Genomic DNA, 24,469 nt, shown 5'->3' on the forward strand with positions numbered 1-24,469 from the left:
AAGTGAAAAAGGACTTAGAAAAGAGAGTGAAGGATGTTTAAAAAAGTATTTCAGATTCAGTTATGAAAGAACACGAAGCAAGTAGAGCATATTTCTGAAGATCCCTATCCAACAAATATTTCATTAGGAGAGGAAAGAATAATTAGATGTTTGTCTCACAAAGTAGAAACAACTACCAGAAACATGACGTTTAAAGAAGAAAAGGTGGCTGGAAAGTGAAAAATAGTTTAATTTATTCTATTTATCAGATGCATTTTAATAAAATATCTATAATTGAATAGCGTCACACCTTCACATTAAATTTATTTAAAAATCTAATAAAACAGCTATATTTAAAATTATAAAACAATTTTGAAATATAAAGTTTACCAATTTTTTGATAATACCTTGAGTTTTCTTGAAAAATTTGTATTAATTAAAATATTTTTTTAAAGATAATTAATGAACAAATGTATTATTATCCTAATTTACTGAGAAAGTTATTCAACCACACTACTAATGAAAACCATTAATAAGCCCTTAGCTTTAATTCACTGTGCAAAATCTCAAAACTATACAACTATTATCAAAATAAACAATTTGTCTCAAGTATAGACTACCCCACTCCCCCTGACTGATTGATTTCAAAATAAAATTACATAAATTGTTTAAATATGTAGCATATTTTGGCTAATAAATAAGGTAATTTTTACAATAATGAAAAAAAATTTTTCCTCATTATTTTAATTTAGGGTCTGACAGGACACAACACAAACCAAAAATCTATAAGCCTCTTAAAATACATTGAATTATGTAAAATGATTCTACTTTTTGAGTAAAACTTTGAGGTATGAGACACGGTAACCATGCCTCTTTAAATAAAACCTCTGAGTAACTGTAATCAAAATTAAATATCATTAGTGATATAATCAGAAATACAAATCTGCAGGTAGTAAAAATATTCATAAAAATTGCTTAATCCAATCTGCAGATATCAAGCAAAATGATAATTGAAGAAAAAATAATACTTATTATTCCCCACCCTAAATGAAATCACCCAAATATATAAAAAAAAATCATATACTAATATACAGAATCATCTAATTATTGAAAGAAAGTGACTTTGTGAGCAAAAATGGAAAAAACTAAAAAAAATGGTTTTTCCCCCACTCGTTTATGTAAGTTTAAATAAGATGAAACCATCAGAAAATATCTTAACTACCAAGGGGCATCAAATTACATGCAAAATTTACCTACCCACAAAGTCTATATCTACCTGCTTCCTTGACCAATTGTGATCAAAATTAATTGATATTAATGGTTCATTACACAAAAATATTGTGCCCAATTCATCCAAATCGGCTCACCCAAGGAGATATCAGGAAAAAACAGGTTAACATACATATAAGTTTTTTTAAATCTTTTAAAGATATTTTAAATGTTATAAAAAAAATTCAACTTTAATTTTAATAGTCACCAAATTCTTACAACAAAATTTATCTAACTGCACAGTCTGGTTTAAAGGTAGAACATGAATGACATTTAGGAATTTTATTCCATTAGAATCTAAAACAGAACTTCTGTCTGCACCTGGACATTTTTTCACATGAGCCTATTTATCCATTCGTGCATGTTAATGCACAAAAATATTATACATATTATTATATGTATAATTATATAATATTATATATATATATATAAAATAATTTAATTATTATTAATATTAATATTAATATAATTTAATATAATTAATATTGAATCAGAATATTATGATTACATGGAAATTATCAATCAATTTAGATGTATGTAATATAAGTCATTCAGATTCATAGACTGAAAGTAATAATTTGCATGTATAATGCACAATAACAAAAGGTACACTCCCTATTATACAAGACTAATGCAATTCAGAATATTCAACAATACTAACAACAGGGTTATCCATTAAATAATTTCTTTATTTAATTGAATACACTCCCATAATTGCACATCTAAGTCAATCCACACCCATAAATCTATCCAGTTTTATAATTATTTATCAAGTATCCTTCTGTAGCATGAAATCTAGCTCTGAAATGCGGGACTGTTGAAAGCATTCCTCCACTATCACAATTAATAACAATAATAATAATATTTTATTCTAGAACTAATAATAATAATAATAATAATAATAATATTAATAATAATAATAATAATAATAATAATACTAATAATAATAATATTTTATTCTAGAATTAATGGTTAGAATCCCCATACCATGAGTAATGCTATGACAAAGCATGATTCGTTTTTCTAGTAAAAATAATGCTTATTTATAATGATTAGTGCTCAGAAAAAGTAACCATAATATTAATAATGGTTTGAAGAGTGCAGACAAGTAGTAGCATCATGCCAGAATACAAAACAACAGAAGTGAAAAAGTAATGATTCCACTTGCAAACATCTATCAAAGAACAATTGTATTCTGTCACTTATTTTTTTTTTAGTAATGTGGAGATAAACTTATCAAATTCACTGAGGAATGAAAGCCAGTACGGTGATATACATACATGAATATTGGAGGAAGTTTCTAGACAGCATTAGTTTTATAAAAAACTTTCATTAATCTGGTCCATTACACTAGCAGTGACTCTGGTCAACTGCAGCAGTAAAAAATATGGTGAAGGAAAATTAGTACATGACATGAATGAAATAGCTGCTTATCTGGTTTCAGACATGGTCAGTGCATAATATTATTCATGATGTTCTACATTTCAATAAAGGGTCTGCAAAGTATCATTCCAGCTGAATGAAATATTGAAAGAATGTCATACTGATATCTATGAGCAACTGTTGTAGCACTTTGAGGCAGAAGGTTTCTAGAAAGATTTCTCATTGGACATGAAACTTATAACTACTAACAACTGAAAGCCAATAAAGTGAGCAAGGAATGGCACTACTCAACAAGTTGAAAAAACTGCAGATAAGGTTATGCCAAATTTCTTTAGGACAAACAAGTAGTATTCTACAGCATTACATACTTGGTGAGAACATATCCTACCATTGCAACAAAGGCACATCTCCTCAAGAATCATCTATATATCCTGGAATCAAAGTTCAAATTATTTCAACTTCTGAGTACAGATATTTTGTTGTAACATGGTAATGCTTGACACCATGATGTCCATTCAATTGTTGAAACCATACCTATCTTTCAAGCACCTTCCTCAACTTTGATATCCACCAGACCTTGCCCCCAGTTATATAAATATCTCTGAAATTCTCAGAGATATGGGAGGTCCCATTGTCTGTTCTCTTCTCTTCCCATTTCATTATTCTTCATCTTTTCTTCCTTGGATAAGTATCACAAAAGGTTTTTGAGCCTGCCCTGCCAGGTTTTTCAAACCTGGCAGGGCCGCTCCACTTTTTTGTCAGTGAAAGGTGTTTTCTGCCTCAGTGACTACCCAATGTTAACAAGCAGAGAGTGGTATTAAAAAAAGGCCAGCCTAATGGCCGTGATGTCTGCCATTTTTTATATCTTGTCTCTTTTATGGAATATAATTGCTTAAACTGTAAGTGACTTGACATGACATAGAAGTTCCCTAAAAAAACGGCATAGCCATTTTCAAGAATAAGTATTTTATGCCAGACATTCTATCAAAATAGATAAGAGTGAAGCCAGTATCCTATATTTGGCTTGGAAAATTATTTTTGTAAGCCTATTATCTAATTGAAGTGGTCTTTTTTACTGATTGAGCAGCTGACATTTTCACTTTGTTCATTACCAAATAAGAACATATAATTAACAAGGTAGATCTCTTGAGAAAACTTATTTGATTGGTACCTCATATTTCAAGTACTTTATATGCATTTGAGAGATAAGAAAAACTTGTTAGAAATAAAATGATCTAGTGCAACAAATTAATGATGTACACACATAATAAACATATGTCTAAAGCAATATCATCTAAAACTGACAGGCCTCCATATTAAAAAAAAATGTTTGTGCGCAGTATTAAGTTATCTACTATTATGTATATCAGAAAATCTCTATATTTTTTCTTTACCATGAGTACTCTTCTGTACCCAATTGTAAACATATATATTTAATTATTACTTTGTTTTTTGGTTACTAAATAACATTTTTTTGGTTAAAAAAAATTATATTTTTTGTTATGTTCAGTACTTTGGCCTTGAATATTTGTCATCAGTTTATATAAATATTTCTTAATAACACATTAAGATATTTTTTACCAAACTTTATAACATTGATATAATCATTGAAGTTAAATATACGAAAGTTAATTTTATAAGTTATTTGTTTTTATGTCTAGTTTTGGATATACTCAATTTTCAAAAACTCTTCGAGCATATATATACATACATATATATATGTATGACATTCATAATATGTAAATATATATATAGGGAAGAACAACATTATACTTTTCAAAACACAAGTTTATACAAATAAATAAATAAAATACATATGATTAACATAATTAATTACAATAATTTATTTTTAAAGTTAGTTTAAAAATTTTAAGAGCTTGTTAATGCAATAAAAAGTTCTTAAATTATTTTATTTTATACACATCAGCAAGTCACTCTGACTAGTGTATGTTACTGAATGCATTTCAATACATTATTAACAATATTATTATTATTATTATTCTGCTGTAATTATGGTAAAATAAATTTAAGGATATAGGTACCTGTAAAGACGTTATACTTGAATAGTGTATCTCAGTCATGTTGTGATCTGTAAGAGGGTCACCTGTCTCATCACTGATCTCAAACCTCGAGTAAAATTTCAGCATCTCCAACAACTGCACGACAAAAAATGAAAATCTTGATTACTAAAATACTCTCTTAAACTTTCACCTTAGAACTTAAAAAAATACAGATGTAATTAAGAAACAAATAAATAGCAATCCTAATCAACAGCAGTTGATAGGATGATAAATGATAAATCTTTTTCTTGTAAATTGGTGTGGATAGTAACACCATCATAACCTTGCAAACCATTGCACATAAAATCATTACTTCTATTTGCCTTATACCTTTACCTCTCAATCAGGTACAACTATTGGTTCAAACAATGAAAATTTTATATGCAAAGTCTACATCCTTAAAAATGAATCCAGTGTCAGTCATTGTACTGCAATGAGTAAATCTCATTTTAATATCAAATAATATAATTTAAAGTTACTTCAAAAACATTCTCATACATGACAACTAAATTACAACAGAAACTTCAAAACAGAGGAGAATGTAAGAAAAATTATTCAAACGATCCTTAAGAACACCTTTAATTTATAATCTAATATTAAGGTATTAGATAATCTAATTTTCTTAATATTAAATTAGGTGAAGGTCATATTAGTACAAGAAGTAGTACTTACACATAATTATTAATATATACATACATTTTATTTTCTGCTAAGATTTTCATAATTTTTATATTGAGTATAATTATCTACCTTTTTTAGTTTCATCATAATTAAATCATATGTTGATGTGTTTTGGATATACTCCATTTTCAAAAACTTCCTGTACTGGCACTGTACCCTACTTGAGGGGAGTAAGAGGCATGACCGAAAGCTATATAAACCCTTAAAAAGTGGAAGAAGTGCCAGTACACTGAGTGAGGTAAGAGGCATAACCTAATGATATATAAAGCCATATAAAGCTAAAGATGTGCTAGTACAATGAGTTTTTTGAAAATGGAATATATCCGAAACACACCTACACATAATCTTTATATATATAAATGGTAATTTCTGTGAGTATGTACAGATGTTCACTTAAAATTCATAAACTACTGGAATAATCTTAACCCTAGGAACATTAAGGAACGGTTATTAAGTGTCTACAATTTTAAAATCCTGTGCTTATTAAGGTTTATTGTTAACTTTATGTTTGATGTCATTAATTTGTCTCATACTAAACATTCTTTATGTTTTTAGTATAATAAAAAAAAAAGTAACCAAATAAAAAAATATTTTCATTAAATGTTTCGAATTAATGGACACAAAATTAACCCTTTTGGTGAAAAGAATGATGTATGATTTATGAAATGTATTTTTAAGGATTTTTGTTGATTTTTTCTTTAAATTCTTTCACCAGACCCAGAAAGAACATTGCTCTCAAGAAGATTTTTTCAGGATGGCTAATAGGTGATTACTGAAACATAATCTTATGGTTTTTGTGTTTACTCATTGAACAATTAATTTTTCAGTGTTTCTGTTTAGAAAAGCTGTGTTTGTTCTTATTCTAAAAATATGAGTGACAGTGTGAGCACTGATGATAAACCAAAAGTAAAAAATAAATTTGAAGTTCTAATCTAATCTATCTTATCTAATTTTTATTTTATAATTAATTATGTATCTTGTGGTGCTGCTTTAATCAAGGTTTCACCATCAATTTCACATGATTCACCCAGGCAAACTCCAAAACAGTTCCTTTTTTACCCATAGATTCCTGATGTGATCTATAAAATGTATTATTTTTGCCGACCAGAATAAGAGGATTTATTTATTTATTTATCAGCATCCTTTTCTATTTTCTGACCATCTTATTTTTCCACCTTCAACTAATCTTCTAGTATTACCTTAATTAATCCCTTCTCCTCTCATGCTATTTTGTCCATCTTTTCTCTTTTGTCCATTTAACCTTCTCTGATCTACTCCAAGTCCCATGTTTACATGTCTCCATCCTTTTTTTTTTTTGCCTTTTTCAAACTATTTATGTTTGAGATCTATAAAGAGGTTCAGTTCAAATTAAATTCTGTACAAGACACTTCAAGTCTAACTTATTACTAAATAAATAATCTTTCTTTCTATTTTCTGTATTGTTGCATCTTGTGTTATATTTTGTTAAAGGAAGTCACTTATGACTTTTTCATTGCTTCTTTTAAGTCTTTTTCCAATATTTCAGAAAAATTAAGGGGCAGTTGTTTCATTATATATTATTTAAAATGAAAATAAGCTCTTTCTATGTTTTATAACTATGTATATATATATATATATATATATACAAAGATTTCATGAAACATTTGTTTGAAGTAAAAATTTTCGATTGTCATAACTAGAACTTATCTAAACCCCATCAATTTTATAATATAAGAATTCTCTTTTGAATTAAATTTATTTTGTTTCTTACAAATCTTTTTTTCATGATCCATTATATTTTGTACAGCTTATTTTATTTTGTTTTATTCTGATATTAGATTAAAAAATAAAATAAATAATAAATAGTAGTCGCATTCCATCCATTTAATACTAAACTGATGATAGATGCCTATCTAATTCCTTAGTGTTAAGGTGGACTGAGAGGGTGGCGTAGAACATGTTTTAACAAACATTTAACACCTCATTATTACATAAAAATCAAATGCACTATTATCATTGCATTAACATTATTAAACTAATATTACTTATTGATAAATCAACTTTTAAAAAACCTCAAACAGCAATGTTTACATGTATGAATGTAAACACATTCATAATTCCTAACATCATTCTTCAACTTGTTTATATTATACAAATAGATTTTAAATAGAAATGCTGCACCATTGATACATAATTAAAAAGAAACAAATAGTTAATAACTACACAAACTGCTATTTAAAAACCAATCATGAATTAAAAAATTTATATTCCATACATCACATATATTATAAATTATATTCTATATATATGACATTATATTTATAAGATCAGAGACAGCTTTTCCTCAAACAGCATTGATAACAACTACGTAAACTACTATATTTTATATTGACATATTTTATTTAGTCCAACAAAGTGGCTAACAAGTAAGTGACTTTAACAAGTTTTATTAACTAATGACGCAAAAATCTAAGTTCTCTTTTCACAATGAAAATTAATTATAATCTTTTGCAAGGAAGATGAAGGTCACACACTAGTGCTCCTTCATTCACTCCTAACAAACAATCCCACTTACCGCTTCTAATGCAAATAATTAATTACAATATGTATTTTTCATTATAATAATAACTCTTTTATGTATTATAAATGTAAAATGTAATAATTAATAAAAGAAATCTTACACTTGGATACAATTTAATTCTATTTACTTCAATAATATAAACTTTATGTTTCCCATTTTAAAATTATTCAAACTGTATATTTCAAATACAGAATGTTAATTAAATATGGTAGCCTCTTAAATAATCTTTCAAAAGTTAAAAAGAAAAATTAAATTTAGTAAATGCTCTTACCTCAAAATGATTATTTTACAGTATGAGATCACAACACTGCAAATCCCATTTTAATGAAAAAACATTGGCTATAACAATCGTAATAAAAGTGCCAGCCATTAAAGGTTTTTCACAGCAAATTTCAAACGTTATTTACAGTACTTCTTAAACTACTCAACAATTAAACACTAAACAAATAAAATTTAACAAGAGCTCCTTTATCAAAACGATTTATTTTCTGATATGAAAATAATTGTAGACCACTAATGAAACGAGCTGGGAAAAATATTAAAAATGACTTCCATTTTGGTTATGGTTGTTGCAGCTCAAAAAGGCATTTAGTCAATTTTTTTGTTTTTCCACACCCTTTTAAATGATTTATTACAACCATACATCTTCGGTTTAAATTTCTGAGTTACCCCACACTGTAGTTTGGATTGGGATAGCCTCATACTGAAAGATAGATCATTTCAAGGTAGTAGCATTTCCTAAATGCTACCTTAAGGTTATTTAGATTGTCAAACTATATTAACAACTGTATATAATAATACTAAAAAAAAAAGTTTCCAAATAAAATAATGTGTATTTTATACTCATATGTTCAAGTTTACTATTATGAGCACATATTTATGTACAGGTTGAGTAGGATGCAGAAAGTTCAGAGCTTTTAAAAACTTTTTAATTAGTATGAATAAAAATACAATTAAAAGATAAAATCTTTTAATTAAGTTGGTATGAAGATTTTACTTCCCTCGTATCATAGCTCTAGAGCTATACTGCAAGAAGGAAAGTATCGTAATCAGTCAAAAAATGGAGTATGGATTTTTTCATCTCTTAAAGTTTCATGACTCAGAGATCTCAAAAAATAAAAAAGTGAGCGGGGTAATGTCAGTAAGTATGTATGTTTGTTTGTTTGAAGCTTTATAACTTTTGACTAGATTATGATACATGTAATATATGTAAATTGGTGATATTTGGCATAGAGAGTCTGTATATGGAGCAATTTGTTGGTAAAAGTTTGGGGTCAATATCTCCAAGGATATTTTATATATACCTATGAGGGATAAATAATTTCTTTGGGATCAATTCTCTCAAAAGTTTTCAACACAACCCTACTTTTTATTAAGCTCGGTACATGCGTACATGCTTATCTTACCATTTAAAAAAAGTTTTGCCCCCAAATTCTCCTCTTCCCCATAAATCGAAAAATGGCATTTTTTTATTTACTGCATATTTTTTAACCAAAAATCTTTTTATGTCTTTCTAAGCATAGTAGTAGTAGTAGTAGTACTGCACGTGGCTCAAAAAATAATACTCTGGGGGCCGACTTTAATTCAGGAAAAGAACCACATTACACTTCAAATTACCTCAAAGAATCAGGTATTTTGGAGAATTAATCAAATGTAATTTGATCAAATTACATCAAATAATTTATGGGGGACCAATCAAAGTTTAAAAATATCGATTTTTTTAATTTTTAAAATGTTTCTCGTGAATCATTATTTTTTCCACTGTATGTTGTAAATAAGTTCGGCATTGGCATTACTTCAATTTCAATGGCAAACCTTTCACTAAAAACTAAAATTCACAGAAAATCTTCGCTAACAACAGCATAGTTTACAGTACCCGATTTACTTAAGCTGTTGATCAGTTGTTATTTTATTGTATTTTTTGCCAAAGAATTATTAAAAATTGATAAAAAAGTAATAAAAAATATAATAAAAAAATTATTACCTAAGTAACTTTTATTTATTTATTTTTATTTTACAATTTTTATGTAATTTCCTGTTTGTTTTTTAATTTTTTGACAGTAAATTTTGTTTTAACAAATTTTTCACACCACAAAAAAGAATTTTGTTTTTGTTTACATTAAATAAGTACTTTTCTGACAAATGTAATATGTACTCTACAAAAAATTCAAATTTTTCTAACTTTTCTTATTTTCTTCAACTTATCTTACACCATTTTGTTCAGAATTAAATTCTCTACAAGTTTTGTTTAAAATTTTTATGTGTTTATTACACATTTAAAAAAAATTTTTTAACATCAAACAAAAAAAAAAGGAATCTTATCCCAATTTATTGTTTTTCACACAAGATTTCTTAAAAACTACTGCAGATATGGTTCTGGGACCCATTTTACTCAATTTTTCAAGTCAAAAAACCATAAGAAATCACTAATTCTGCCCCTTAATTAATGCCCTAAAAATTTCAGCTCGACTTAATTTCATCGGGATAGCTGAAATCCAAACAAAATCTTTTACTAGCCGTAACTTACAAATTAAGCATTTTAGGACATAAGTTTATATAGGACATAAGTTTTCCATTATTTTCACGAGTAGAATAGATAATAAAAGTTCCAGGAAAACTTTGTAATACACCCAGTATAAGAAAGAATAGCCAATGCCAGGGAAGTATAAAAACTTTGTTGTCAAGAGTTTCTTTAAATGGTTTGATAACACTGCCCAACAATGATAATGTTTTGGGTTCAAAAATAGCTTATTCTTATGTACCTCTATCTGCTGAATTCAAAAATCACCATATAAATGATCGATTAGCTCTTGGTTTGGAGATACAATGACATGTCATTTTTTACCCAATCTACATTTTTAGTTTGGGGGTAATTTTTTTTTTGGAGTTGCCACACCTGTTAAATGACAAAACACAACATTCTCCAGCAGTTTGTAGGTTATAAACATTATTAATGTTGCTGTTACTGTGAGTTTCATATTGTTTGTGTTGTAATTAGTGCAGAATTTCTGGTTTTTGAGGGCTTTTGAAGTGAAAAATTTGTTAAATCAAAATGCCACAAAAATGTGTAAATTCAGTGAATAATTTCTTTACATTTTTGGTGAAATAACATTTTCGTCACAGAAACGCAATCTGAAACCTCTGTGAAGACTGCCTATCAGCATTATTTAGGTATGAAGGTATGGGACCAGGATAAGTCATGGGCTCCACATATATGTACCAAATCTTGTTCAGTTATACTACGAGAATGGCTGAAAAATGAAAAACAATCTATGGTTTTTGCTGTGCCGGGGGTTTGGAGAGAGCCTACAAACCATACAGATAACTGCTATTTCTGCTTGACTCCACCTATAAAGGCAGGATCGTTAATGAAGAAAAGAGGAACAGTTCAATACCCTAATCTTCCATCGGCTATTCAACCTATTCCACATTCAGATAGTTTGTCAGTTCATATTCCACCCCAAAATTATGAGCTTGAAGTAGAAAATGAAGACAGTGTGGAAGAAGAAGAACCCAACAAGCCTTCCACATCCCATGACTCTGATTTTGATGAAAAAGATGATAAACCGTATAGACCAAGTCAAGCAGAATTGAGTGATTTCATCAGAGACCTTGATCTGTTGAAGAAGAAGGCAGAACTTCTAGGATCAAGACTACAGCAACAGAATCTTCTCAAACGTGATGTCAGGATCTCACAATACAGACACTGTCATAGGGATGTGCTTTTTTCTTTTGAGAAGAAAAACAATCTTGTTTTCTGCGATGTTAATGGCTTGTGAAATGTTTGAATTTGAATCATGATCCAACTGATTGGAGGCTAGTCATAAACACCTTCAAGCTTAGTTTGAAAGCTGTATTACTTCACAACGGCAACCATCTGTCTTCCTTCTATTCCTGTTGGTCATGCAGTTCACATAAAGGAGACTTATGCAAATATGGCAATTCTCCTAGACTGACATCAAATATGTTAATCAAATATGCTGAACACAAGTGGAAAATCTGTGGCGAACTAAAAGTCATCACTGTACTCTTAGGAATGCAACTGGGGTAAACTAAATACTGCTGCTTTTTATATATGTGGGACAATAATAATAGGAAATCACATTAAACTCAAGCATACTGGCCTGCAAGAAATCTTAACTCTAGCGAGAAAAATGTCATTGCCGAGACTCTCGTGGACCCAAAAGAAGTTCTTCTTCCACCCCTTCATATAAAGCTGGGTTTAATGAAAAATTTTGTCGCAAAAATATGAACCAGGCCTTTTAAGTACTTAAGAGACAAATCTCCTACATTAAGTGATGCAAAAGTTAAGTAGTGTGTTTTAGTTGAGCTACAAATTCAACAACTTGTAAAGGATCCTGCGTTTGACCGAATTTTAGAGGGGAAAGAAGAGGAAGCTTGGAAATCCTTTAAGGGAGTAATTCATGGATTTTTAGGCAACAAAAGGGATGAAAACTACAGTCACTTGGTGACAATACCTCTGCAAATATACCATCAACTCAGATGCAACATGTTCCAAAAATCCATTTTCTCCATTCACACCTGGACTTTTCCCTTCCAGTTGTGGAGTAGTCAGTGATGAACACAGAGAAAGATTCCATCAGGATATTTCTGTAATGGAACAAAGATATCAGGGCCATTAGAATGAAGCAATGCTTGTGGATTACTGCTGATCTGTCTGTAGGAATACTCCAGCACTCGCTTGCAAGAGGAAAGCCAAAAGACAACGATCTCATGAAGCCACCACATGATTCTCTTCAGACCCAATCAACTGCCAGGTATTCTTCCATCAATTAAGAGCTCTTATAATGTAACTGTCATTTAAAAAAAGGTCAAATGGACTTTCTATGTTGTTGGTATATGTATTAAAATATATCATTTTCTATTAATCCATTAAAATAAAATACTTCCACCTTACCTATCATATATCACAGACTAGACGTAACAAAAAAATTTTCTTTGTAATACTTGTTTTTCTCAACTTAAAATTAGTAAGATTTGACTCATGAAGTGAAGAAAATATTTTTAAAAAATTCTTTGTTGGGCAGTGTAATTTAATAGAAACCCACAGGGTTGGTCTAATGATGAACGCATCTTTTCCCAAATCAGCTGATTTGGTAGTCAAGAGTTCCAGCGTGCAAGTCCTAATAAAGTCAGTTATTTTTACATGGATTTGAATATAATATTGTGGACACCAGTGTTCTTTGGTAGTTGGATTTCAATTAACCACATATCTCAGGAATGGTCGAACTGAGACTGTACAAGACTTCACTTCATTTACACTCATACATATCATCCTCATTCATCCTCTGAAGTATTATCTGGACGGTAATTACCAGAGGCTAAACAGGAAAAAGAAAGGAAAGTGTAATTTATTAGAAATGGCCTGAGGAACTCAACAAGGCCTTTTCTTGTAGGCCAAAGTATTATGCTAAATTATAAGAAAGTAGCTCTGTTATTCGATTTTGTAGAGAAGAATAAGTTGACATTTCTTGCCGAGAAAACTTGTTCTGATTTTTAGAAGAAGGACCAAAAGATGATATTATACTTCAGGTGGGAGTACATATGCATAACAAATATTTAATAATGATGACAAGCTTAGCATTTTATTAAGCAGCTTCAAAGCAACAGTTTGATTTTGTGGCAAATGAAATCAATTTGATCATCCCAACAGAATTTGTCAGCTAATCATAAAAATACAACCATTTCCATTAATGGGAATTTTATGTACATGATTAAAATGAACATAATGCAATGATTTTATCCATTATTAAAATTGGATGGTGGTTACAGTCCATCCAATGAATATTATTTTTCAATTCTAACATAGAATTTTGAAGTGCTTTTAAATAATTAAACTTGAATACTGTCAGTTGTGTCATCTATGAATAAGGTAACAATGAATGGTTCAACATTTTTAGATAAATGATTAATAAACAATAAAAATAAAAAAAACAAGAGTCTGAGGACATTTTTATACCATTCTGTGTTACACATCTTGAAATAAGGGTATTTAACACGTGTAATCTTATAAAAAAAAGTTGTTATATTTCAACTATCTGTTTATGGTCGGAAAGGTACATCTAAGCAACTTTAAACAGCTTCTCTATTACCACAGTTACTAAGTGTTTTCATTAGTAAAAAATGTAGAACTAGATTGAAAACTTTACTAACATCGCAAATAAATTGAAAATGGAATCTTTGTTAAGTACACAATTTACAATATTTTCTAAAAACTGAAGTGGTTGTCGAAAGATAATTTTTTTCTAAAATCATGATGAAAAGTTTTTTTATATTATAATTTTCAAGAAATTTAAAAAATTTATTTTTCATAACTTTTTCAAATACTTCAGAATATAAGGACAATACTGAAATCAGCTTTTGGTTAATTAGACTAAAGTGTCAAATCTTCCTTAACAGTATGAGTGATTTGAATCAATGTCAAGACATTTTAAATAATTGAAATTATTATTTGTTTACTTTTTAGTGGATTTTTAAGTCAGTCTTATTTATTTTTTAATTTTATTTAAAATATGGATAGATCTAAAACATTTACGCATATATGAAAAAACATTCACAAGAAATGCAGATGTGCATCCTGACAAAAATAAGAAAAAGAAAGCAAAGAAACCATGTCAAGAATTATTATAGAGCTCGAGTAAAGGCTGACTGGAAAGTGGAGGGTAAAATATATGTATGTATATTTTTTTACAGAAGGCCTTCTACAACACTTTGAATATCAAAATGACTTCTAGTCATTCTTTAGATTCCACTTCAAATTATCTGAAGTAATCTTACTAAAGAATCACTGAAAAAACTTCCTCTGCAAAATGAAACAAGAATTATCAGATTGGGTCCATTTGGTGAATAGGGTGTAAAAAAAATCGAATTGAATTGACAACAATTTTCTGTTTAGAAATCAATTAAATGCAAATATTATTAATAAATGTTTTGTTTTTATTTAACTATTTATTTTTTTTAATGATGAAATGTGATCATTAAAAAAAATAGTTTGAATTACTTCCCTACTTCAAACTACAGTAAAATAAATTCAATCCCAGTTGTTAATATTAAAAAAAAAAATCACAGCTTCACTTCATTTGATAAAAGCAATTAGTTCTCATCATTTATTTTTCAGTTGAGTTTATCAGGACGCGTACTGTAGATTTTGATCCCGTTATCCTTTTATCGGAAACTTTCTTTCGTGTTGATTCAAATAAATGCTGTTTCACTTCATAGTTGTACCCAGCACTTTTATCGACTTCAACACAAATCTTTTGTGCCCATTTGCACTGTTAAGGAATGATAATTTAAGTATTATCACCATCAATCTTATTCTACACAACTCTCTTAAAATAGTAATGTAAAGAATAAACTATTATTTAAGACTGGCACTGAACATCTGGACTAATAACAGATTTTTCAATAACATCGCATTATAAAGTAGGCATAAATATGAAGGATAATTTTAAAATATGAAAATTTACATCCGTTGATTCATAGTAATGTAATAATGTCTGAGTAATAAATAATCTGTTTAAACCCTTGACATCAGGCCATATGACAAACAAGCTATTTAAAATACCACCACAAACCAGTTAAAAGTATTTGTTGTGTCATTACTTATTTTAGAGTATATGTAATGTATTATGTTAAATGGAACAGCCTAAGCAAAAGCAATGACATTATTCAAAGTGTTCATAAAGTCATCCACATTACATGTAATACAAACTATATTCATTTAAAGACAAGGTAAATTTAATTACATGGTACAGGAAACTAAGCATACAATATTTTAAAAATTGTTTTCACTAAGATGTCATAATAAATGTTCAAAATAACCACCTTGAGCTTTGGTGCAGGTGTCAATTCATTTCTTCATGTTCAGTGCAACTTTCCTTAAGAGTTGCTTCACTTACATTAAGAGATCCTCTCTTCAACATTTTCTTTCAGTTCATTCAAAGTGTGAGGTTTGTTCTTGAAATCAGTACTTTTCAGATAACCCCATACATGAAACTCAGTTGGTGAGAGATCTGGGGCATGGAAAGCATAATTCACAGGAAATTACACGATCATAGAAAGATTCAGACAACTCCATCTTAAAGATTCAGACAACTCCATCTTGAATTGACAATATGGAATGTAGTCCTTGCTGTAACCAGCAGTTTCACTCTCTGGTTTCAAGCACAGCTACTAAATTTTAATAATTTCTGTTAACATTCCGCAGTTAATGTTTCTGTGAAAAATAGATGTACTTCTCTTTTTCAAAAAATAGCGTACCAAACACCAACTTTCTAAGAATGCAGTAATTTTCCATGAAAAACACGAGAATTCTCCGAATTCCATAATTGTTGTTAATTGAACAGTCAATTTTTGTCGTTAACGTATCCAAAAAGATGAAACCACACTTCATCAAAATAAAAAAACAACCACTGTCCAAAACAAGCACATCAATTGGAATGAAATATTTAAACAACCTACATTATTAAAGTCGTCTATTACGAGTTCCTTTGAGTTCTTTTACTAGCCAAATTTGATATGGACATAATCTAAAGTTTTTTATAACCTTGTGTACAATCTCAATTGAAAATCCAGCTTATCGAAAAAATTAACATTTTGTAACACTGACATAAGGTCACTGTTTCCTGTTTCACAAAATCTAATCACAAAATGAAAATAGTGGACTTATTTTGTACTACACTACCAGGAAAATTAGCCATAAAAACATTCTGGCATTCAGAATATGACCGAATGATTGAATAATGTTCCACAATAAATGTACACATGGTTTGTAAACAACAGATGCTCGTTGTACCGCTGCAAAACTATCAACCCAGGCGGATGGGCGACTAGTTAGTTACTTGATCAAAGACCATTCGGAAAATTACTGTGCACTTGAATTATGGAAAAGTAATGACAAAACTTTCTTAATTATTATTTCATTATCTTATAGAAAATGATATTACAATAACTGGGATAGCCTTTTGTAAAAGGTATTGAAAATGACCTCCTCCAACATCAATAAAACATGCGCACGTTTCAATTTGTTTTTAAACAATTTAATCAGCTGATGTACTGGAATGTCTCATACAGTATGTATGCTGTTATTGCAGTTTTTAATTTGTCAATCATGTGCGGATGAATTATTGTTTTATCCAGCTCAACTGATGTATTAGTTTATTACTGAGCAACGCCTAACAAACCCTACGGCAACAAACCTAACGCCGAAAGAAAGGAATGCATCACATAATTCTAAAGTAAACTCCACAACAACTTTCCGAACGCTCTGTATTTCATAGTATAGTCTCAGCAATATACATCTCTCGCCAGGAAGCCAGTAACAATAAAACTTACCAGCGTAAGGGTCGGCGTTCATTTTGTGTTGCCCTGACACTGTGTTTTAATCAACTTATAACAACTATACAAAGTACCAGAGTTAATTTCACACGTTTATTAAGAAAAAATTCATCTAGTATATCTTGAATTAAATGACTTAACGAACTAAACCAACAAAGAAAGGATTGTACCGTTTTCTTTATAAAATATTAGTGGTAGAAATTAAAAAATAATTTTTTTATACGGAGTGACCGAATGATCGGACCCCAAAAAATAAAACAGTAAACAAAATCATAATATATAACTACTAGCAATGAACAATAAGGAGCATGGCGTGGTGGTAGAGTTAACCAGGTGACGAAGGACGGCATACCTTTAGTCGCCGACGTGTTTCCTTACGTTTACAATATTAATAATAAAAATAAATATTTAATAAAATAATAGTGGTAACAACTATGCGAACGCAGTAAACAAACTACTAAAAGCAATTAACGCATTTAAAATTGTTAATTCAATCGGTACAGATTTATTAATTATTTTCGCATAACTGAAGCAATACTATTTTATGAGATAATTATTTTATGTACCAATAATAGGCATTATAACCACTTCTTTTTGTAATTAATATATTTAAATCTGTAATGCCGCTCTGATCAAGGTTTTCCATAGCTTCCCTTGATCGTTCTAAGAAAAAATAGTGAAGCAGTTTTATCTATGAAATAGCTTATACAACCATTCCTGACGTGATTTATATAATTACAATTATGTTATAATCCGAATAAAGTATTTATTTATTTTTAATATTACCTTACTGCTTACCTTTCATAAACTGTTCACACATCGCATCTAAGAAAGAGGCTAAAATAGATTTCTTGAATAACAACTTTTTTATAGCAATAAAAACAAAGCGATGTATAAATATTTGTAGTTTTTTGTATTTTTTTTTTTTTTTGGCATGATATTGCCACTAAGCCTGAAGTTTGGTGTGTGGTATATCGAAATGGAATTTTGTAACGTATGAAAAATTCTAAGCCTAACCGGGATTCGAAGCCGGTACCTCCGGATGAAAGACCGAGACGCTAGCGCTTCGTCAATTCGAGATCGGCTATTCAATAATTATTACGACCTCGGATGATACATACTTATTTTAATAAGTATGATGAAATGGTAGGTGAAAAATCGCCGGACCCTTGCTAGGTATCGAACCCGAGACCAGCTACTGCAGCAGTATGCAATTAATAATATTAAAAACTCGGTTTGGACTTATAACGTACATTTCAGAACCACCAAAATAACTATCGGTTCGGAAGGGGAGTATCTGTACGAAGATATACTGCACGTCTAAAAATTATTTTATTTACAGTCCACAAGGAAAAATAGGGAAAACTCAAAACATTAAAACCTGTGTAAATATTATATTAATAATAACTATAAGTTTAAAGAAATTTAAACCTCTCCATGATTAAATTACTTAAATACAGATCTTAGGTAGTGTCTTAGATTATTCTCGATGTACACAATATACAATTTTTTACAACCAATGAAGGAAGTTTGGTCGTTTTGGACGACTTACAAAAAGGTGTTTTTAAACTAAATCTTTTCTTAAATAGTTAAAATATTTAGTTATACAGTATATAGTATATAAGGGAAGGTATGAACCGAATCAAAATTTGCCTATCGGGATTTTTACAAATCTTGTCGTTCAATCTCCTCTAGCACAAAAAAAAAAACAGTTTTAGCAATGAAAAATTCCGAAAAGAAAGGTATACATATTGGTCACTTTTTTACTTGATATCTTTAGACTGAACGGTCCGATTCGGGTGAAATCTAAATTTGTTTTTACTGCCTTGTTTGAAGTAAAAGGAAGTATTGTGATCGCGAAAAATTTCGGTTTACAGATTTTAACGGAAATATCCATTTTGATCATCCCTGAATCCATTTTGACTAGTTTCGGCGTGAAGTCTGTATGTACGTATGTATGTCGCATAACCAAAAAACGATTAGCCGTTGGATGTTGAAATTTTGGATTTAGGACTGTTGTAACATCAAGTTGTGCACCTCCCGTTTTGATTGCAATCGACTGGACCAAAGTGCCCAAAAAAGCCCAAAATCCAAACAATTTGGATTTTGGACTTTTCTTAACTGCAGTAATAAGCCCTCACTGAGAGGTTTTCAACGATATATCATAAGAGGTACTTATTTTCATTGGTTCCAGAGTTAAAGAGAAATCAAATTTTAATTAATGAAATATTTGGATCTTACAAGGGGAAGACATATCGGTTCGAATCAGATTTCATCTCCTTTTCTTTTTATTTAACTCTTTTTTTATTTAAATATATTATTTTATTAATCTCTGATAATATTTATTTATCTCTGATAAAAAAAAATTACAATAAATAATATTCAATAATAACAATAAAAATAAAAAATATGTCAAATGTTATTCATGAAATAAAATTTTATGTACTTTTCATTTAAAAAAAAAAAAAAAAATATATATATATATATATATATATATATATATATATATGTATATGTAATTTAATAGACGTACAAGGGAAGTTATGTGGTGTCCACATTAGATTTTTTTACAATTTCAGTAAGTAGGGCAATGTCCTATTTATTGAAAATTCTGTATGTGATGCACTGCACGCCTGAAGACATGCAGAGCTTCATACAGAAATATAGCTCAATAGAAGCAGTTTGATTAATTACTTTGCGCTAGAACAGTTTTTTATATCAGTTTCAAACGAAATGAATTATACTGTATAGTACACTATATTATAGTGTATTATTATAATATATATATATATATATATATATATATATATATATATATATATATATATATATATATATATATATATATATATATATATATAGTATATATATTATAGTATATAATAGTATACTATAATTATACTATATATTATATTAGTCTTTTCATGGACACAATCACCCAGACGATGCCTGCACTCCAATTATGTTTTAACTATGAGTATGTCTTATCAGTTTACATGCGTAAAATTAAACTATGAATTAATATAAAAATTTGTTTATTAATTTTTTAACCGATTCTATTTTTATTCGCTTTTTATTTTAAAAAAATGAATGAATTGGTATCTTGGTAGCTATAGTTTGCAAATTAGACAATTGCAGGCTTTTTTTCTAAGTCATCAGTCACTTGACCGGTTTGATACTTTTCCCCATTCCAGTCTGTTCTGCGTTAAACTTCAATATAATTACTACATCGTAAATCCTCAATTATCTTCAATTTAACAAAGAAAAAAAAGGTTTTTCCCCTGTATTTAAAAATTAAATCTCGATACGGCCGATCGATCTAGTTCGTTTCTTTAAAAGATTCGGTCACAATCTTCTCTCAAATCCTATTCGCCTTACGATATCCTTATTACATATTTTATCCACCCTTCTAATTCCTAAATCTTCCCGTTACACCATATTTCAGATTTCTTTCTACGTTTTACCATCATAGAGTAGAACAGTATTTTAAATAAACATCTTTTTAATTTTTAGATCTATATGTCATACTAGCAGGTTATAAATTTCTATGAAAGATCACCTTCCTCGAGCTTATCTTCTTTAGGTAATCTACCATATTTCGTTCAACCTTCGTTAAATTCTATTCCTACCACAAATTATCTTATTAACGCATTACAGTCTGTAGTAGTAGCAATAGTAAAACATTTAAACTGATGTAATTTTTTTTCTTTATTTCTTGTACACGTTAAAAAAGATTCGGTTTTCAATATGATGTTAAAAATATCGATTCGGGGGATAACAAAAAAGTACGACTACTCATCTCACGATCAATGAAGGGGGGTCATCGTTATTCAACACACAAAAGATAGCAGGAAGTTGAAGGGTTTCTTGGCTTTATTTTTTACGGAAATGTTAGCACGCCAACGGTCACATCTTCTGTTTCGTTACACAATACTAGTTACATTCCTTGCGAAAATTTTACAACCAGACACTCATGATATTTGTATTCTGTACTTAAGTAAACATTTAAATAATACAGAATACAAATAAAGATGCGCGCGCGCGTATTTGAGTGTGTGCGCGCACAATTGTCCCACAAAGTGTATACACGCTATTGATTTAGTATCACTCACCCATTTCCCCACAGATTCTATTGAAACTTTACAGACATTTTAACAGAGGTTTTATTAACTTGTATTATTCAGTTTGAACAACTATTTAACAACACATGATCTGTTTTAATAATTTTTACCAGCGATTTTGTAATGAAAAAAATATTTTGTTTATCTGAAATTGATGTTTTTATTTAAAAGCCGTCGCCATTTTTTCCCTATAAATCCTAGAAAGTCGAAATTTTCACAGAACCTTCGTTAAATTTTTTAGAACTTTCGTTAAATGGTCTGTGATGTTTCAGTAGAATCGGTGGGGGAATGGACGAGTGATACTAAATCAAAAGCGTACACCTCTTTGTGCGACTCAGTGTATAAACTCGCCCACGCGCGCGCGCACACACATAGGTGTTTACAAAGTACAGAAACCCTTAAATAAATTCTAAACATAGAAAAAATCCAGGAAATGTTCCTACTTCGGAACAATCTATTATTAGGTAAGAGACTATCACACCTCAAACATCCAACAGTTTTAAATAGGAAGGTTAGGGTTGGAACTTATTAAATTAAAGAGAATTGAAAAACAATTTTGACGTAAAACGCATCGAGCTACAACAGCCCTACAAAAATGGTACCATTTAATCTTTTTTACAGCTAGTTTCAAAAATGATCTACACTACCTTTTAAAATAACTGCTCAACAGTGAAATAAAAACAAACAAAAAATATTTTAGTAAACGCTCCTACATCAAAACGATCTATTTTTCGGTATGAGATGTGGTCTCGGGGGCTCGAAGGTAACCACAACTCAAAAGCTTTTAATGGAAAGAGTAGAGCCTACAATACAGATTAAGTAGTACCGTTTTGAGGTAGAATATTTACTAGATTTAATTTTTTCATGTTAACTGTTGAAACGCTTTTAAAGGGTTCTGTGGACAACTTTTAAAACTAACCGTGAAGGACAATAAATGATCGCAAGTTCGATTAGGATAATGGTAGTACGAAGTTTTATACGTGTCAAAAGTATTTTTTTCGATGCCTTTTAAAATGATATGTTACAATCCTACCCTTGATATTAAAAAATGTTGAGTTCTTTCCTAGGTGCCCCTGAGTACATAGGGTATGGTGGTCAAGGTTGTAACCTTAAAAAAATCCTTAAACTCAAATTGTGTTCAAAGAGGAAATAAAACAGTATTGTGTACGGTCATTTGTAAAATTATTGAAGGTCATCTCTGGGTTTTTTTGTTGTAAGAACTAATTTATAGTTATGCAAAAGACGACTTTCGTCCAAACTGTTTATATTTATAGCTAATAATTTCAAAATATCAATAAGCCATTTAAATATTAAACGATAATAATGAATGATAGATTAGTACATAATTTGAAAACGAATAAAAAAATCTTAAGTGGACACCACATGACTTCCTTACACCTATTAAATTACATATACACATTTTTTTAAAATGAAAAGTACGTAAAGTTTTATTTCATTAATAACTTCTGATTTTTTTTTATAGTTATTATTGAATCATTATTTATCGGAAACACTTTTTACAATCGGACGTTAATAATTATTAATAAATCAATACATTTAAATTAAAAAAAAGGAGATAAAGTCTGATTCAAACCGATATGTCTTTCCCTTGTAAGAACCAAATATTTCATTAATTAAAATTTCATTTGGCTATAACTCTAGAACCAATGAAAATAAGTAATATATGTTGCAAAGTTCTCAATGACGGTTTATTACGGCAGTTAAGAAAAAGCCCAAAATACATTTTTTTTCATTTTCGGTTTTTTGGACACTTTTGGTTCAGACGATTGCAATCAAAAGGACAGATGCACAATTAAACGTTACAACAGTCCTAAATCCAAAATTTCAACATCCTACGGCTAATCTTTTTTTAGTTATACATACGTAATACGTTAATATGTACGTACAGATGTCACGCCGAAACTAGTCAAAATAGATTCAGAGATGGCCAAAATGGATATTTCTGTTGAAATCTGAAAACCAAAATTTTTCGCGATCCCAATACTTCCTTTACTTCGTACAAGGAAGTAACAAATGTAATCATTTTCTTTTTATTTGATTATGATGTTATTTTTTAAACTCTATTTTAAACAAAAACATATTTTAGTTAAACGCTATTTAAGTAAAGCAATAATTAACATTTTTCTTTGAAATATTAAATTATAAATAAATATAATGATAATTTGATAACACTTCCTTAAATATCTATCATCATTTACTGAATAAACATTTCCTTTCCTCTAATAAAATGTTACTTCGATTAAAATGCAGGTTTCGATTACAGAGTTGACATTGAAAGTTATGATATCCACCAAGGAGAATATTTATATTAATTATAATATAATAATATTTGTCTTACTGGAATTTTTTAACATTTTATTATTTTTTTTTGGTTTTTTTTTTTTTTTTTTTTTTTTTTTTTAATTAAGGGGGTATGTAAAAAGAAATCCATTTATTAATAGTGAAAAAGTAAATTCGTATGAAGATAAAATATGAGAAAACCCACAAAAAAAAAAAATCATAAAAAGTAAAATTATGATTAAAAGGATGCAAGGCGATACAGAAATAGTGCATATCATTTATTTTAAGATAGTATCCTTGTGCCAGTTTTCGAGTCCTATGAGAAATGTATGACGTCAACATTTCACACTACGGGAGGTCGAAAAACTCCGGTGTAATATTCAAAAGCATTTAAGATTGTTCATATAATATAATTAATTATTTCTGCCTAACATAGCTGTCTTCTTTCTACCAGTATTTAGTTCGCTTCTTACAGTTATTTATTTTTTTTTAAATTACTGCGTAGCAAGATTAAGACAAAAACATTTTAAAGTTTAGGTAATATTTCTAGGCAGTTTATTACCCTTGAATATATAATTTAAAATTGATTTATCTATTGCATTAACTTTCCATCAGTTTATTTATTTTTTTTTTTTTACTTTTATAAATTATTTTTATTAATATTACAAAATTTCTGAATTTAGGAAAGTTAAAATTTGCAAGGCGTTTACAGTGAGTAAACTGAAAAAATAATAAATAAATAAACGTGCAATTAAGAA

The 24,469-nt window shown here is 29.1% G+C and overlaps 1 protein-coding gene across 1 annotated transcript in view; it reads right to left on the reverse strand.

Annotated features, from left to right (window-relative positions):
• Nucleotides 1-24,469, reverse strand: part of LOC142324919 (RNA helicase aquarius) — a 250,064-nt gene that overhangs the window by 69,088 nt on the left and 156,507 nt on the right. Inside the window, exon 7 of the mRNA XM_075366060.1 lies at nucleotides 4,674-4,787. Within this exon, the coding sequence (XP_075222175.1) occupies nucleotides 4,674-4,787 (114 nt within the window). The remainder of the gene's footprint in view (nucleotides 1-4,673; nucleotides 4,788-24,469) is intronic.

Source organism: Lycorma delicatula, chromosome 5 (assembly GCF_047948215.1).
Source record: "Lycorma delicatula isolate Av1 chromosome 5, ASM4794821v1, whole genome shotgun sequence".
In the NCBI taxonomy this organism is placed as follows: Eukaryota; Metazoa; Arthropoda; class Insecta; order Hemiptera; family Fulgoridae; genus Lycorma; species Lycorma delicatula.